Source organism: Chiloscyllium plagiosum, chromosome 22 (genome assembly GCF_004010195.1).
Source record: "Chiloscyllium plagiosum isolate BGI_BamShark_2017 chromosome 22, ASM401019v2, whole genome shotgun sequence".
Lineage (NCBI taxonomy): Eukaryota > Metazoa > Chordata > Chondrichthyes > Orectolobiformes > Hemiscylliidae > Chiloscyllium > Chiloscyllium plagiosum.
In genome coordinates this window covers 50,159,107-50,172,745 of record NC_057731.1, presented here as the reverse complement: position 1 = coordinate 50,172,745, position 13,639 = coordinate 50,159,107, and the positions used below count along the sequence as shown (strand labels likewise).

Here is a 13,639-nt window from a genome sequence, read left to right as displayed (position 1 = left end):
AGAATGAGCAAACTCCACACAGAATGTCACCCGAGGCTGGAATCGAATCACTATGACACAGCAGTACTAACCACTGAGCTACTATGCCACCTGGTGATATGTTATAGCCATTTGACCTGCGCTTGCTTCCCTTTCATACACTCATATGAAGATCCTACTGCTGATTTGTGTTTCCTGGTCAATTTCCATTGCTTACCCATGGAAACAATGAACAGTCTTCAATCTGTGCTCAAGGCATCAGACTGCGAACACAGTAGTCTAAGCAATGAAAGTTATAATTCATGCCACACTCCTCAATATTCCTGCACATCATAGTGGAAAGTTGGAAATTTTGTCACCTTTAGGTCACAAGGTTATGGGTTTAAGCCACAGTCTAGCACTTGAGCACATTTGTCACATAATGCTGGATGACTGATAGTGTTGTCCTTCAAATGAAATGCTAAACTGAGGCCCCATCCAACTGTTTCTGGAGACCATCTCAAGGTTTGACTTGAAGAGCAGGAAGGTCACCTGGTGAACAATACTTCCAATCAAATGTTGATCAAAATTTGTTTAATTCATTACATGGCACTCTCGAGGTAAGTACTTTGTAGCCAATGGACATTTTTGAAATACAGCCTCCTTTGTATAGTGGAAAAACACAACAGCCATATTGGAAGATACATTAAATTGAGGATCTAACTGTCCCTTGCTTGTTGTACACTGTTTGAATAATAGGTGTGTTTTCCTTGTGACCTAAACAATAGTTATTTCTCTTTTTTGTATTCACTCATGGAACCTGGGCATCTCTGGCTGGGTCACTATTTATTGCTTATTCATTGATGCCCAGAGGGCAGTTGAGAGTCAACCACTTTGTTATGGGTCTGGAATCACATGTAGGCCATACCAGGTAAGGATGACCTATTTTGGTCCCTAAAGGATGTTCGTTAACCAGACAGGTTTTTCTGACAATTGCCAATGGTTTCATGGTCACCATTTGACCCCTAATTCCAAATTCTTTTTATTGAATTCAAAATCCACCAACTGCTACAGCAGAATTTGAACTCAGGTCCACAGAACATTAACTGAGTTTCTGGATTAATAATCTAGTGATAATACTATTAGGCCATCGCCGTTCCATTAAAAAATGCCTCCTCATCCAAAATCAATTATTTCTGTATGTGGTACCTTACAAATTGCCACTTATCCTGCATTGCAGTTGTGATTAAGATTTTAAAAAGATACTTCACTAGCCTGTGAAGGGTTTTGTGATATCCTGAGATGGTGTAAGGAGCTGTACAAATACATATCATCTTCTCTGTATACTAAATACTGAACTAGGGCTTGACTGCAAAGCTTTCTAGCTCAGAAATGAGGTGATCATTTAGACATTCAGTGGCAATCCTTTCAATGTTCTCTGGAATAGAAAGCCTTGAGATTGTTTTTAAAAAAAATCCTAATCAGTGGCAGACTTGCTATACCAGATATTCCACCAGTAACATGCCCCGTCAAAGACACACAATGCCCTTTCAAAACAAAAGTAGCCATGCAGATTATTCACTAAGGTGATAATTTTTGGACTGACTGTTTTTCCTTTTTTTTAATTTTCATTTTATAGTCTGTGTGCAGGCAGTACACCACCCTCAAAGAATGAAACTGTAAACCTTTACTGTCTCTGCATTGATTATAACATTCTTGTACTGGCCTGCCTAGTGACGCTGTAATTATAACGCATTCATGCTGGTAACTGCAATTTAAGGAGCCAACTTGTTCTCCTAGCTAGCTGCATTAATCCCCGCAATCTTCTTTCTCAAAGCTTTTGAAGAGTTCTTTAAATTATATTTCTGTAATCACACTTGGTTTTTTTTTCATTAAAACTAAAACATCTAACTGTATATTTACAGAGGTAATGACGTGTTGCCTTGCAGGAATCAGCTGGGGCTCATTGTTCAATGGTGATCACATCGATTGTGGTGAGACAGAGTAGCTACCTTTCACAAAATCAAAAATTGAGATCCTGTTAGAATTTCATTGTGCTCTCAATTTTCTCCTGATCACACCTAAAGGTGTTGACTTCTGCTGGCCTTGACAGTCTCTTTTGCTATCTCATCCAAGTTGCAATCCATCATCTGCGAGTCTGACCAGCCAGCAGCTGGCAACTATTTGACTGGAGGAGTCATCACAGTGAAGTCAAATGCTATTCTCATCTGAATCCAACAGTTGTTTGAGGTGTGAAATAATAATGTTGTGATCTGTGAAGTGTCTGTCTATCTCTTTGGTGAGTTTGTATTAGTTTATGGGAACATTGCAATCATTAAATCCGAGCTCTATTAAATTGTAGGGCTGTTTTGCAATTGTTTTCCTCCTTGCTACCAATGTGCACCCACACCATTCCCCCCTCCCAAATAGGAATGACTACAAAAAGCTTTTGTATTGATTGGGGCTCTAGCAACAAGGTTAAGAAAGCTACAATTTCACCATCCTCAGAGGAGAAGGAAGATTCCAGCCCAAAGTTACAGACAGGTTCAGCAAGCTGCAAATATGGTGGACATAATTTAGCATAAGCTGAAAGTTACAAATGAAAACAGGAAAATTAGATGTATTTTTGTGTTCTTATCTGGTCTGACATTCCAAGCCTCATGCTAAAGAATTGCTGCAATGCCAGAGTTGTCACCTTTCTAATGGGTCACTAGATGAAGGTGGCAATAAGATCAGGTTTGAAGGAGAATAAGAGAGTTGTCCTTTGTGTCTTGGCAGATATTTATGCCTCAGTCAACAACTCTGGAACAGATAAACTGGTAGCTTATCAAATTGCTGTCTATGGGAGTTTACTCTGCACATATTAGAATCATAGAGTCATAGAGATGTATAACATGGAAACAGACCCGCCAGTCCAACTTGTCCACACCGACCAGATATCCTAAGTTAATCTAGTCCCATTTACCAGCAGTTGGTTCATATCCCTCTAAACCCTTCCCATTCTATACCCATCCAGATGCTTTTTAAATGTTGTAATTGTAACAGCCTCCACTACTTCCTCTTGCAGCTCATTCCATACATGAACCACCTTCTGTGTGAAAACGTTGTTCCTCAGGTCCCTTTTAAATCTTTCCCCTCTCACTTTAACATATGCTCTCTAGTTTTGGACTCCTCTACCCTGGGGAAAAGACCTTGTATATTCACCCTATCCATGCCCCTCATGATTTTATAAACATCTATAAGGTCACCCCTCAGCCTCCAACGCTCCAGGGAAAATAGTTACAGCCTCTCCCTATAGCTCAAACCCTCCAACCCTGGAAACATCCTTGTAATTTCTGAACCCTTTCACGTTTCACAACATCCTTCCCATAGGAAGGAGATGAGCTGGTACATCTCCCTATAATGCAACAGTACCTTCCATAACATCTCATTGGTTGCAAAGCAATTTGGGAAATTCGTGGTCTTGGAAGTGCATAATATAGATTCAAATTCCAAATAGAGCTTTAGGACCTTGTTGGGTTGTTTAGTTAATTGGCTAGAACCTGGTGCAGAAGGAAACCAAAGTGCGGGTTCAATTCTTGTTAGGTACTGTATAGCCATTCATGGAGGGCTGCTTCTTCACACTATCCTATGTTTGATGTGGAGCAGTGTCCCTCACCTATACAATGACTTGTCTCTAACAGAAAGCACACCATAGCTTTGAGATCTTTGCAGGAAAATGCAGGAAAATGCAAATGTTGAGCACATTTAAGAGTCCTATTGGACAACAGGGCTGCTCTCTCATTAGAAAGAGCTGATTGGTGGTGGTTAACCTGAGGGTTACCATGTCTCAGGCGAGGGAAGAGGTTGAGAAGGAGAGTCCCTTCATGGTAACCTCAGCTGGTGCAGGAATTGAACCCACACTGCTGGTACTATTCCTTATCACAAACCAGCATCCACCTAACTGACCCCCCTACTGATGCCTATGGAGGGTTCCATCGTCAAATTGTTTTTAGGTTTGTACATGAAGAGTGGATTTTAGTGGAGGTGTAAGCAGAAGAGATGCCAACGCCGCAAGAACAATCTCTTCAACTGGGGAGAGGGTTAAAATAAGACTGATCTCACAATGATGCTTTTACACACCCATTTTTTTGGTGAAATAATTCCATAATGAAACATTTAGCAGTGCAGCACTCTCCATTTTTATGTTCATTATCTACAAACTTGGCATGTTTTTCAGCAACTCAAATAAACATTTAATACAGTGCTCGCCTTTGTTGGAGAATTATCTAGAAGCTCGATATAAAACTAATCTTTTGTTTGGAATTAAACCGTGACCGAAAGAGATACATCAAGCTAACTGTTACATTGTTGACTTCCAGCAAGATGCAATATTTAAAAGAATCTAGGATTAAGAGCTCTATAGTGCAGTGAGTAATCACATATAGATTACACCAGCATTTACACAAATATCGCAACTTGTGAAGAAACAAGATTGCTTGCACAGGCCTTGATTCCAAACAAGAAGACATTTATAAAGGTACATTTTTTTGAACACATCAAAACCTTATCAGACATATCTTGTTGAAACTTGAGGGAAAAGAAACAGAGAGATTGCAGAAGAATTGCATCAGGTGATGAGGTTAAAAGAATCTGCGAGAGTAAAGGTTCAGTTATGTCACAGACCCCCAGTGCTAGTACGTTCCATCACTGTACTCTCCCCACATCAACAATCTCCTTCAAATTAAGTTAGTTTTGCCTCAATCTGGTAAAAGATCAAGGATTGAATTTTCATTCATATAGCACCAAGTATAGTCTTTGGACCTCCCAGAACATTTTATAAGCAATGAATGTTTGAAGTGTTGTTGCTATTATAATGCATAAAAAATGCAGTAGTTAATTTGCACACAAATTTCCCAAAAAGAGCAATGAAATAAATAATGGTAATAGGTAAACAGATAATAAATAGTGAAATAAATAGCCAAAATTAGTGATGTTGATTAAAGATAGATATTTGTCCAGGCTCCAGGGAGAGCTTCCTGATCTTCTTCAAAATAGTGCCATGGGATCTTCAGAGACAAGGACTGGTATTTCCAAAAGACAGTGCATCTGATAGTACAGCATTCACTCAGTTCTTCACGGGAATGTCAGCCTTGATTTTGCACTCTAGATTCTGGAGTATGATTTGAACCCATGACCTACTAGGTTCCAAGGCAAGAGTGCTACCTGATGAACACATGACTGGTAGAGTGAGGCGCTCTTTCGCAATAGCAACACTGGTCACAAGGGACAAAGAACAACCGACAGCAACACTGAAAGTATTTAAGAAATGTTGCTTGTCCTTGTGAGCATCAAAGCATTACCCCTGAGACAGCTCCCAATGGAAATTGTTTTGTTTTATTTACACTATCAAAATCTCTCATATCTTTATTATACCTCCCCTTCAATTTCAAAACTTTTTAGATTTTAGATTACATTACAGTGTGGAAACAGGCCCTTCAGCCCAACAAGTCCACACCGACCCGCCGAAGCGAAACGCACCCATACCCCTACATTTACCCCTTACCTAACACTACGGGCAATTTAGCATGGCCAATTCACCTGACCCTGCACATCTTTTGTGACTGTGGGAGGAAACCGGAGCACCCGGAGGAAACCCACGCAGACACGGGGAGAACGTGCAAACTCCACACAGTCAGTCGCCTGAGGCGGGAATTGAACCCGGGTCTCAGGCGCTGTGAGGCAGCAGTGCTAACCACTGTGCCACCGTGCCGCCCACTAAAAAAAAAAATCCATTCTCCACATAGAACTGAGTTTTCTCATCCGTGGGACCATTCTAGTAAATCGTTTCTACTTCTCCAAGGCCTTGACATCCTTCCTAAAGGGTGGTGCCCAGAATGGAACTCAATACTCCAGCTGAGAGCGAATCGTAGTTCCTCATTCAAGAAATAATTTCTGATCTGCACCTTCCAAAGTGCATTAAATGGAAGGTAGGAGAGGATTTATTTTGCAACAGATTGACTTTATTAAATATTAACCCAAGTTGAGAATTGTCTACCACAGGAGGTCAAAGGGTTTGTTTATTCAGAAAACTGTGGAGTCCAGATTCTATGTCACCATGGGGAATTCACTCTGAATTGATCTCTAGCTTTCAGTCCCCAGTGTTAGTATTATGAGTCCTATTCTTCTCCTCTGGCTCTTCTTCATCTCTCCAGCCACCACCGGCAATGTAATCCACTGCCAAACTCAGAAACCAGCACGCTACACTCTCCATTTCCTGGCAGAGTGGAACAGCTTCTCTTTTCCAAAGCAATATCCAATGTACAGACCTCCAGCCCAGTGGTCAATGCTTTTCGGTGAGTCCTGGTTTTTTTGTTGTATTCTTGATCTAAACATCCCTCAGTTTGCTTGGACAATGAAACTCTTACTGCAGAAACCAAGTGAGTTGTGTCAATCCAATCAGTCAATGATGAATGAAAAGGACTTGAAGAGAGAACCATATTTTCTCTGAATCCACTGGACGTTTTTCGAGTGCAAGGTGAGTGTCTGCCTTTACAATGGCAAGGTTTGGGTGAATCACCTCACTGCACTCCATAGTATGGCTGTCTGCTGTATTCATTCAGGCTAAAAGGGAGGTGCCCAAAGCCTTTGCATACACCAGACACGGGTATGGCTGCCCTCCCTAATACCTGTTGAAGCCTCTCTGAAAATTTGAGATTCCCTGAAAGCAAACAGTGGCATCTGGAAAACCTGGCTCCCCATTCCAAAGGGACCGACATGTTGGAACATGAGTTCAAATTGTATTAATTCAATTTGAGTTTAACTCGGGGCGGCACAGTGCCTCAGTGGTTAGTCCTGCTGCCTCACAGCGCCAGGGACATCGGTTCGATCCCACCCTTAGGCGACTGTTTGTGTGGAGTTTGCACGTTCTTCCCGTGTCTGCGTGGGATTCCTCTGGGTGCTCCAGTTTTCTCCCACAGTCCAAAGATGTGCAAGTTAGGTGGATTGGCCACGCTAAGTTGCCCCTAGTGTCCAGGATGTACAGGCTGGGTGGGTTAGCCATGGGAAATACAGGATTACGGTGGTGGGCTGAGTCTGCGCGAGTCTTCGGAGGATCGGCGTGGACTTGATGGACTGAATGGCCTGCTTCCACGCTGTAGGGATGCTATGAAGTAAAACCCTGTTGTCAGTAAAATGACCACGAAGCTGTTGGATCAGTCTCAATGATTCACAAATGTTTTGCTGGGAACCAAAATGTTGTCCTCAACAATACGCACTCCAGTCTCATACTGATACTGCTCTCTGAAGTGTACTAGCAAACCACTCAGTTAAACAAGACCAATAACAGTGGCTGATGAACAAGGCTCTATACCTCCATGTGCAATGAGGGGTGGGCATTAAAAAGCTGGCCCTTTCAGGAATACCCACTTTCTAAAAAGGATTGTTTAAAAAAAAGGAACATTGTAATTAAAAAGCACTGAGTGCAATGATATAAATACTGCATCATGGCAAACTAGAAACATGGTTGTGCAGTGTAATGCCACCTTGAATTTAATAACTACAAGTATACATTCTTCTTTGATAACACCATAATGTTTCAAAGTCTTTACTGTTTGTGTCTGTGGTACTCTCAAGCCTCAGTGGTTCTGAGAATTAAATGACTCAAATCAAACTGTTTACACTTTGGGAAACTCTGCCGTGACAATTTATTTAGAAAAAGAGAATAGGAAATTGTACTGCAAAAAAAATGTTAGTCATCCTTTATTCTGAATTGTTGCTAAGTCACCCAATTAAATAAAGGAATGCATTGTATTAGTGGGATTTGAAAAGAATGGCATCATGAGACGGGATGGAAACAGATACCGTTCTCAGGATTAAATAACATGAAGAAATGCTAGCTAATTGTTTTGATTTTATAGGTATGGTGACAGTTTGAGGTGCTGATGCTGAGCTCCACTGTGGTTGATGTCCAGCAGTAAAAACTGAAGAATCATAATGAGAGGCCTTTTGAATGCATGATGCCAAATCTACAAACTCTCCCATGTTGCTTCATTCTTGACATTTTGTTCTTGCAGGTTGTGTCCATAACTATGACTTCATCCTGTGGGCCGAAGGGGCCATGGCATCCTCTGGCATTAAAATGTTTGCAGAGGATGGAAAGCACGGTCTCCTGCTGGAAGAAGTGAACGCTACACAGGGGTCTGTGCAGAGCTGCTTTCACAGTAATCCTATCACAGCAGGAGAAGGGAATTCCACCACCACTTTCACTATCACTCCCTCACACCCTCTTGTAAGTTACAAAGCTGTTTTTTTTTCACTTGTCACACATTTTCATATCTCTTTAGGGAGATGGTGTACAGTTTAGCCCCTCTTCACTTTTCAACAATTCTCCTACAGTTTTTAAAGAAGTAAGTCTTGCTGGTGTTTGGCCAATGGATGCAATATCATTAGCAACATGTGGTGGGCCAGTCCTCATCCATGAGGCTTGATTGTAAGGCACTCAAGAACTCCACAGCCAATAGTTTCAAAAAACAAAACAAAAAAACTACTTCATGAAGAGTTCATCTTCTGATCAAATTGGAGTCTCAAGCACAGTTTTAGGGTTTCTGCAAGGTATTCTGATCCTCAAGGAGCCCCACAACTCTGGGAACTGCAACGTCAATGTTGATGCCGAAATGAGTGAAAATTCTAACTCCCTGCAAGTGGACTTTGTGTTTGATTGACATGGAAGCATGTCTGGGAGGATACACTGCACTTACCTAAACCCAGAAAACACGGGCATAGATTAGATTAGATTAGATTGTCTACAGTGTGGAAACAGGCCCTTCAGCCCACACTGAGAAACCCACCCAAACCCATTCCCCTACCCTATATTTACCCCTGACTAACACACCTAACACTGTGAGCAATTTAGCATGGCCAATTCACCAGACCTGTAGGTTAGGACAAATCAACGTTTAGAGTCATTCACAACCTTTGCTGCCCTGTCTCACCCCACACCATCACTTCCATGAGCAGCAATAGCCCTGTCCAACAATACCTCCTTTAAAATATATTCATGCTTGTTTTCAAAGTCTCCATGGTCTTGCATCTCACTGTCTCTGTAATGTTGTCCAACCCTCTGAGATCTCTATGCAAGTCCTCCTCTGGCCTCTTATGCCTTCACTATTTTCAACATTACAGCAATGACAGCCGCGTGATTGAATAACTTCCTGTTGCCTTTTTGCCCTCAATAACCCGATCTCTCCCTAGGTGAGGAACTTGGATTTTATAAGCAGCTGCCATTCCCAAGAAACTTCCCTCTGGAACCAACCTCTAAATGACCTTGGGATATCCTTACTTAGGCTAGTTCCCCACAAGAATTCCCCAAACCAAGGCCAGCATAGGGCAAATGTGATTAAATTAGATTTATGTCTCAGCTTTTAAGTATTACAATTATCCTCCAAACGGCCAACCTGTGATGATGCCACAGGAGATCAGTTAGATTATTAAAGTGTGATTAGCAAATTGTCAAAGATGGCAGAGTATATTGAAAAATTGCTTGAAAAGCAATAAGGATCATTGGCTTCATAAATGGAGGCATAAGAATACTGAAGCAAGAAAATTGGCTGAACATTTATAAAGTTTATTATTTGTTTGTTGAATTTATTTGTTCATCCTCAAATAGAATTTTGCGTCCAATTATGGACACCACATTTCAGGAAGAAGTGAATGTCTTGGAGAGAGCCCAAAAAAGATTTACAAGAATGGTTTCAGGGGTGAGGACTTCAGCTGAATGATGGATTGGAGAAACTAGTATCGTTCTTCCTAAGGAAGAGCAGAGTGAGTGGAGATTTGATCAGATTGTCTGAAATCATAAGATGTTCAGGCAGGGTAAATAGAGAGAAATTGTTTCGATTGGTAGAAAGGTTGAGAATCAGACAGTCACCCATTGGATGTGCATTCTACAAAAAGAGGAGGGGAAAGCGATATAATTTGCCTCAGGGAGAAGTTAGGTTAGGTTTTGGAGAGCACAGCTTGAGATCATGATGGAGATGGGTTCAAGGGAACTTTTAAAAGAGAATTAGACAACCAACTGAAACAAGTAATTGTTCAAAGTTACAGGGAAAGCACTTGGAGTAGATCAAACTTGCAAGTATTCTTGCAGAGAGCCAGTGGGATACAATGGACTGAATGGCTTCCTTTCTGTGCTCAGATCATTCCAGAATTCTATATTCATTCTTATTCTTTATTGCGACATTAGCATCATGGGCAAGGTCAATATTTTTTGCCCATCCCTACATGTCCTATATGGTGGTGACCCAACTTCTTAAACTGCTGCAGTCCAAGTGGTGTAGGTACACCCACAGCTTTGATGGACCATTTTGACAGTGAAAGAACAGTGAAAGTGTGGAAAACAGTTGGTGTGGGGCTTAGAGAGAACTTGCAGTTAGTGCTACTCCCATGCTCCTTCTGTGTGTGTTCTCTTTGGTGGTAAAGGCTGCAGTTACCTTGGAGGGCTGGTTTGCCATGTTGAATAGCACTAGCCGCATGGATTCAGTTTCTGCACTGGCTGAGATTACCATGCAGGACTCTCCTTCTTAACCTCCCATCCTCACCTGAGGTGTGGTGACTCTTAGGCTAAAGTACCACCAGTCATCTCTCTCTAATTGGAGAGTAGAACTCTGAAGACTTCACTTCAGAGGTTGCAGGTTTGGAAAGTGATGTTGAAGGAACCTTGGTAAGTTACTGTAGTGCATCTTGTTACACACACTGCTGCCATTATTTGTTTGCGGTAGAGGGAGTAAATACTTCGGTCAGTGGTTGGGGTTTGAGCCAGCATTTAGCCTGGACGTTGTTGAGCATCATGAGTATAGTTGGGGCTATTCTCATCCAGGAAAGACAAGAATATTTGATTACACCCCTGGGTTCTACCTCACAGCTGACGGGTAGCTTTTGAAATATAAAAGATGAGTTATTCACTCCAATTTTGCAATATTTATATGGTTGGTCTCTTGAATTTCTGTTCAATGGTAGGATGTTGATAGTGAAAGAAATTCAGTGATGGTAAGATTATTAGACATAGGAGCAGGCCTAGGATTGTCAATCCATTGATTCTGCTTTGCCAAATGTTATTGAATGTCAAAGAAAGATTCTCTTTTGTTAGTGATGCTTATGGCCAGGCACGTGTGTGGCATGAATGACCTATGCCACTTATTAGCCCCAGGCACAATGTTGTCCAAGCTTTGCTTTGCATAGATGCAGATTGCTTCAGTATCTGAGAAGCTGCTCATCATATTGAATGTTAAACCTTCCACATAGCACAAATGTGGACTTGTTGTTATACTTTACTTGAAAGATAAACACAGAATCAAATGCTCTTAGACTAACATCTTGAGTGGGGGTGGAGCTGTAAGTTTAGTCTCTCTGATGTGGCAGTCGGCCATGTTGAATGTGGTCTTACACTTTCTACAAACAAGGAGATAAAACGGGAGAAAGAACCAATAATAATTTTTTTACCTTCACTGGCATGTTTGAAATGTCAGAAAAATGTGCCAATTTAGCAAAAGTCGAAAGACAATGAACTCCATAGATGCACTGTGTCTGCATTTTCTCATGAGTCTGCTGTGGAATTAGGAAGGGTATTTATGAGATGAATGACCTGGTTCAAAGGTTATGGTTTTATCATAAGATTGAGGTGAGGTCACATAACTCAGGAGTACTTACCACAAACATCATCTGATAAGAAGCTTCAAGTCAACTGTGGTCTTGTTCTTGTCCTTGATATTTTTCTGTTATTCAAGGTAAGAAATATGTCAGTATTTGAAGTGAACACTTCCCACATTTTGCATCTAGGATCACTAGTAAGCATATTTTTGTCACAGACATGACATAGTTTTGACCAGCACTTGACATGCACACAAAGGTAAATTTTGTCAGGTCTGATGCCACTGATAAGGACCCACGCGTGTCAGTCTTGTAACGTTCTAGCTGGCTGGAAAGTTACAGAAAGTGTGTAAGGCTCAAAGGGCAGCCTCACTATCTTTAGCTGCTAATGCATTTATTTTTTAATTTCTTAGTGGCTGTGGGGTTCTGCCTGTGGAGAATAAAACAGAGAAACTCAATGCAGTTCCCTGCAAATTTCATTGTCCTAGGTTATCTCCATACTTAGCTATCTATATTGGGCAAACAGCGCTAACGATTTACTTGTACCATCAGCAATAGGCACTACTTAAAAGAAACATTGCTGTTTTGTGCAGTTCAATGCCTACAAGCTTATTTTTTCAGACCAATTCAAAATTTTTTTTTGCCTAACTAACATCTCACTTTACAATGTAAACAGAAGGATGTTTGAAGCAGTGGGAAACAGAAAAACAGGAAGATACAGATAGACCACAGATGTTGCTGAAAAGGCTTGCCTGATAGTATTCTAAATGCATCAGCCAACAGAAGTTGCCCAGAATCTCCCTTAACAATTCAGATGGTGAATAAAGGGGACCAACAATAAGTGTTCAAACCAACCTCTACTTCAACAACTTGTATTTTTATGGCACTCTTAACATGCTAATACACTTTCCAGACTGCTATCAAACAATATTTAATTCTGAACCACATAAGTAGATATTAGACAGCTGTTAAAGAAATAAGCTGTAAGAAGAGAGGGTGGGAGAGGTTGAATGGTTTACCCAGGCAATGCAGAGCTTATGCTACGGATTGCAATTCCTGCCTAGGTTTTTAAGCTCTGCAACTGCCTCCCTAAATCTGCTCACAGTGATGCTGGTTGAGGAATAAATCTTGGCTGGAACCCAAGGGCAGTCAGTTCTTCTTTGAAAGAATGCCTTTGGCATCGCTTACATCAAGCTGAGAGGGTAGGCAGGGCTCCCGTTTAAATTCTCATCCAAAAGATGGCACTCCCTCAGAACTGTACTGAAGGGTCAACCTGTAATCTGTGCTTGAGTCTTTGGAACAAGGCTGAATCCATAACCTTCTGATTCAGAGGTGAGTCACACTCACTGATCTGTGCAAGTTTTTAACCTTAAAAACATAGTTATGGTTGTGGAAAGAAAACTGCATTTAAATAGCCTCTTTCACAAACCCAAGATATCCCCAACAGCTTTATAGCGAGGAAAGTAGGGTGGCACAGTGGTTCAGGGTGGCATGGTGGCTCAGTGGTTAGCACTGCTGCCTCACAGCATCAGGGTCCTAGGTTCAATTCCAGCCTTGGGTAACTGTCCGTGTGGAGTTTGCACATTCTCCCTGTGTCTGTGTGGGTTTCCTCCGGGTGCTTCGGTTTCCTCCCACAGTCCAAAAATGTGCAGGTCAGGTGAATTGGCCATGCTAAATTGCCTGTAGTGTTAGATGCATTATTCAGAGGGAAAATGGGTCTAGGTGGGTTAATCTTTGGAGGGTCAGTGTGGACTGGTTGGCTGAAGGGCCTATTTCCACACTGTAAGGAATCTAACGTAAGTACTTTGAAAGAATCGTCACTACTGTGATAGAGAAAATGCTGTTCAGTTTATATGAAGTTCTTTAGTTTATCACTCCTGTGGGAACTTCAAATAGAGTCATAGAGTTATACAGCATGGAAACTGACCCACCGATCCAACTCGTCCATGCTGACCAGATATCCGAAACAGATCTAGTCCCATTTGTCAGCATTTGGCCCATTGAGAAAGAGAGAGAGTGAGAGAGGGACAGAAAGAGAGAATGAGAGAAAGAGGCA

At 41.4% G+C, this 13,639-nt stretch overlaps 2 protein-coding genes across 2 annotated transcripts in view; one reads left to right on the top strand and one right to left on the bottom strand.

The window, feature by feature from the left end:
- Nucleotides 1-6,037: 6,037 nt before the first annotated feature.
- LOC122561325 (spondin-2-like) overlaps nucleotides 6,038-13,639 on the top strand; it is a 31,965-nt gene continuing 24,363 nt past the window's right edge. Inside the window, exons 1-2 of the mRNA XM_043713021.1 lie at nucleotides 6,038-6,293; nucleotides 8,013-8,227. Of these exons, the coding sequence (XP_043568956.1) occupies nucleotides 6,110-6,293; nucleotides 8,013-8,227 (399 nt within the window). The 5' untranslated portion in view covers nucleotides 6,038-6,109. The remainder of the gene's footprint in view (nucleotides 6,294-8,012; nucleotides 8,228-13,639) is intronic.
- The window catches only part of slc25a28 (solute carrier family 25 member 28), a 183,024-nt gene continuing 180,674 nt past the window's right edge, over nucleotides 11,290-13,639 (bottom strand). The window contains exons 4-5 of the mRNA XM_043713024.1: nucleotides 11,644-11,708; nucleotides 11,290-11,385 (exon numbers count right to left, since the gene is read on the bottom strand). Coding sequence (XP_043568959.1) covers nucleotides 11,674-11,708 — 35 coding nt within the window. The 3' untranslated portion in view covers nucleotides 11,290-11,385; nucleotides 11,644-11,673. The remainder of the gene's footprint in view (nucleotides 11,386-11,643; nucleotides 11,709-13,639) is intronic.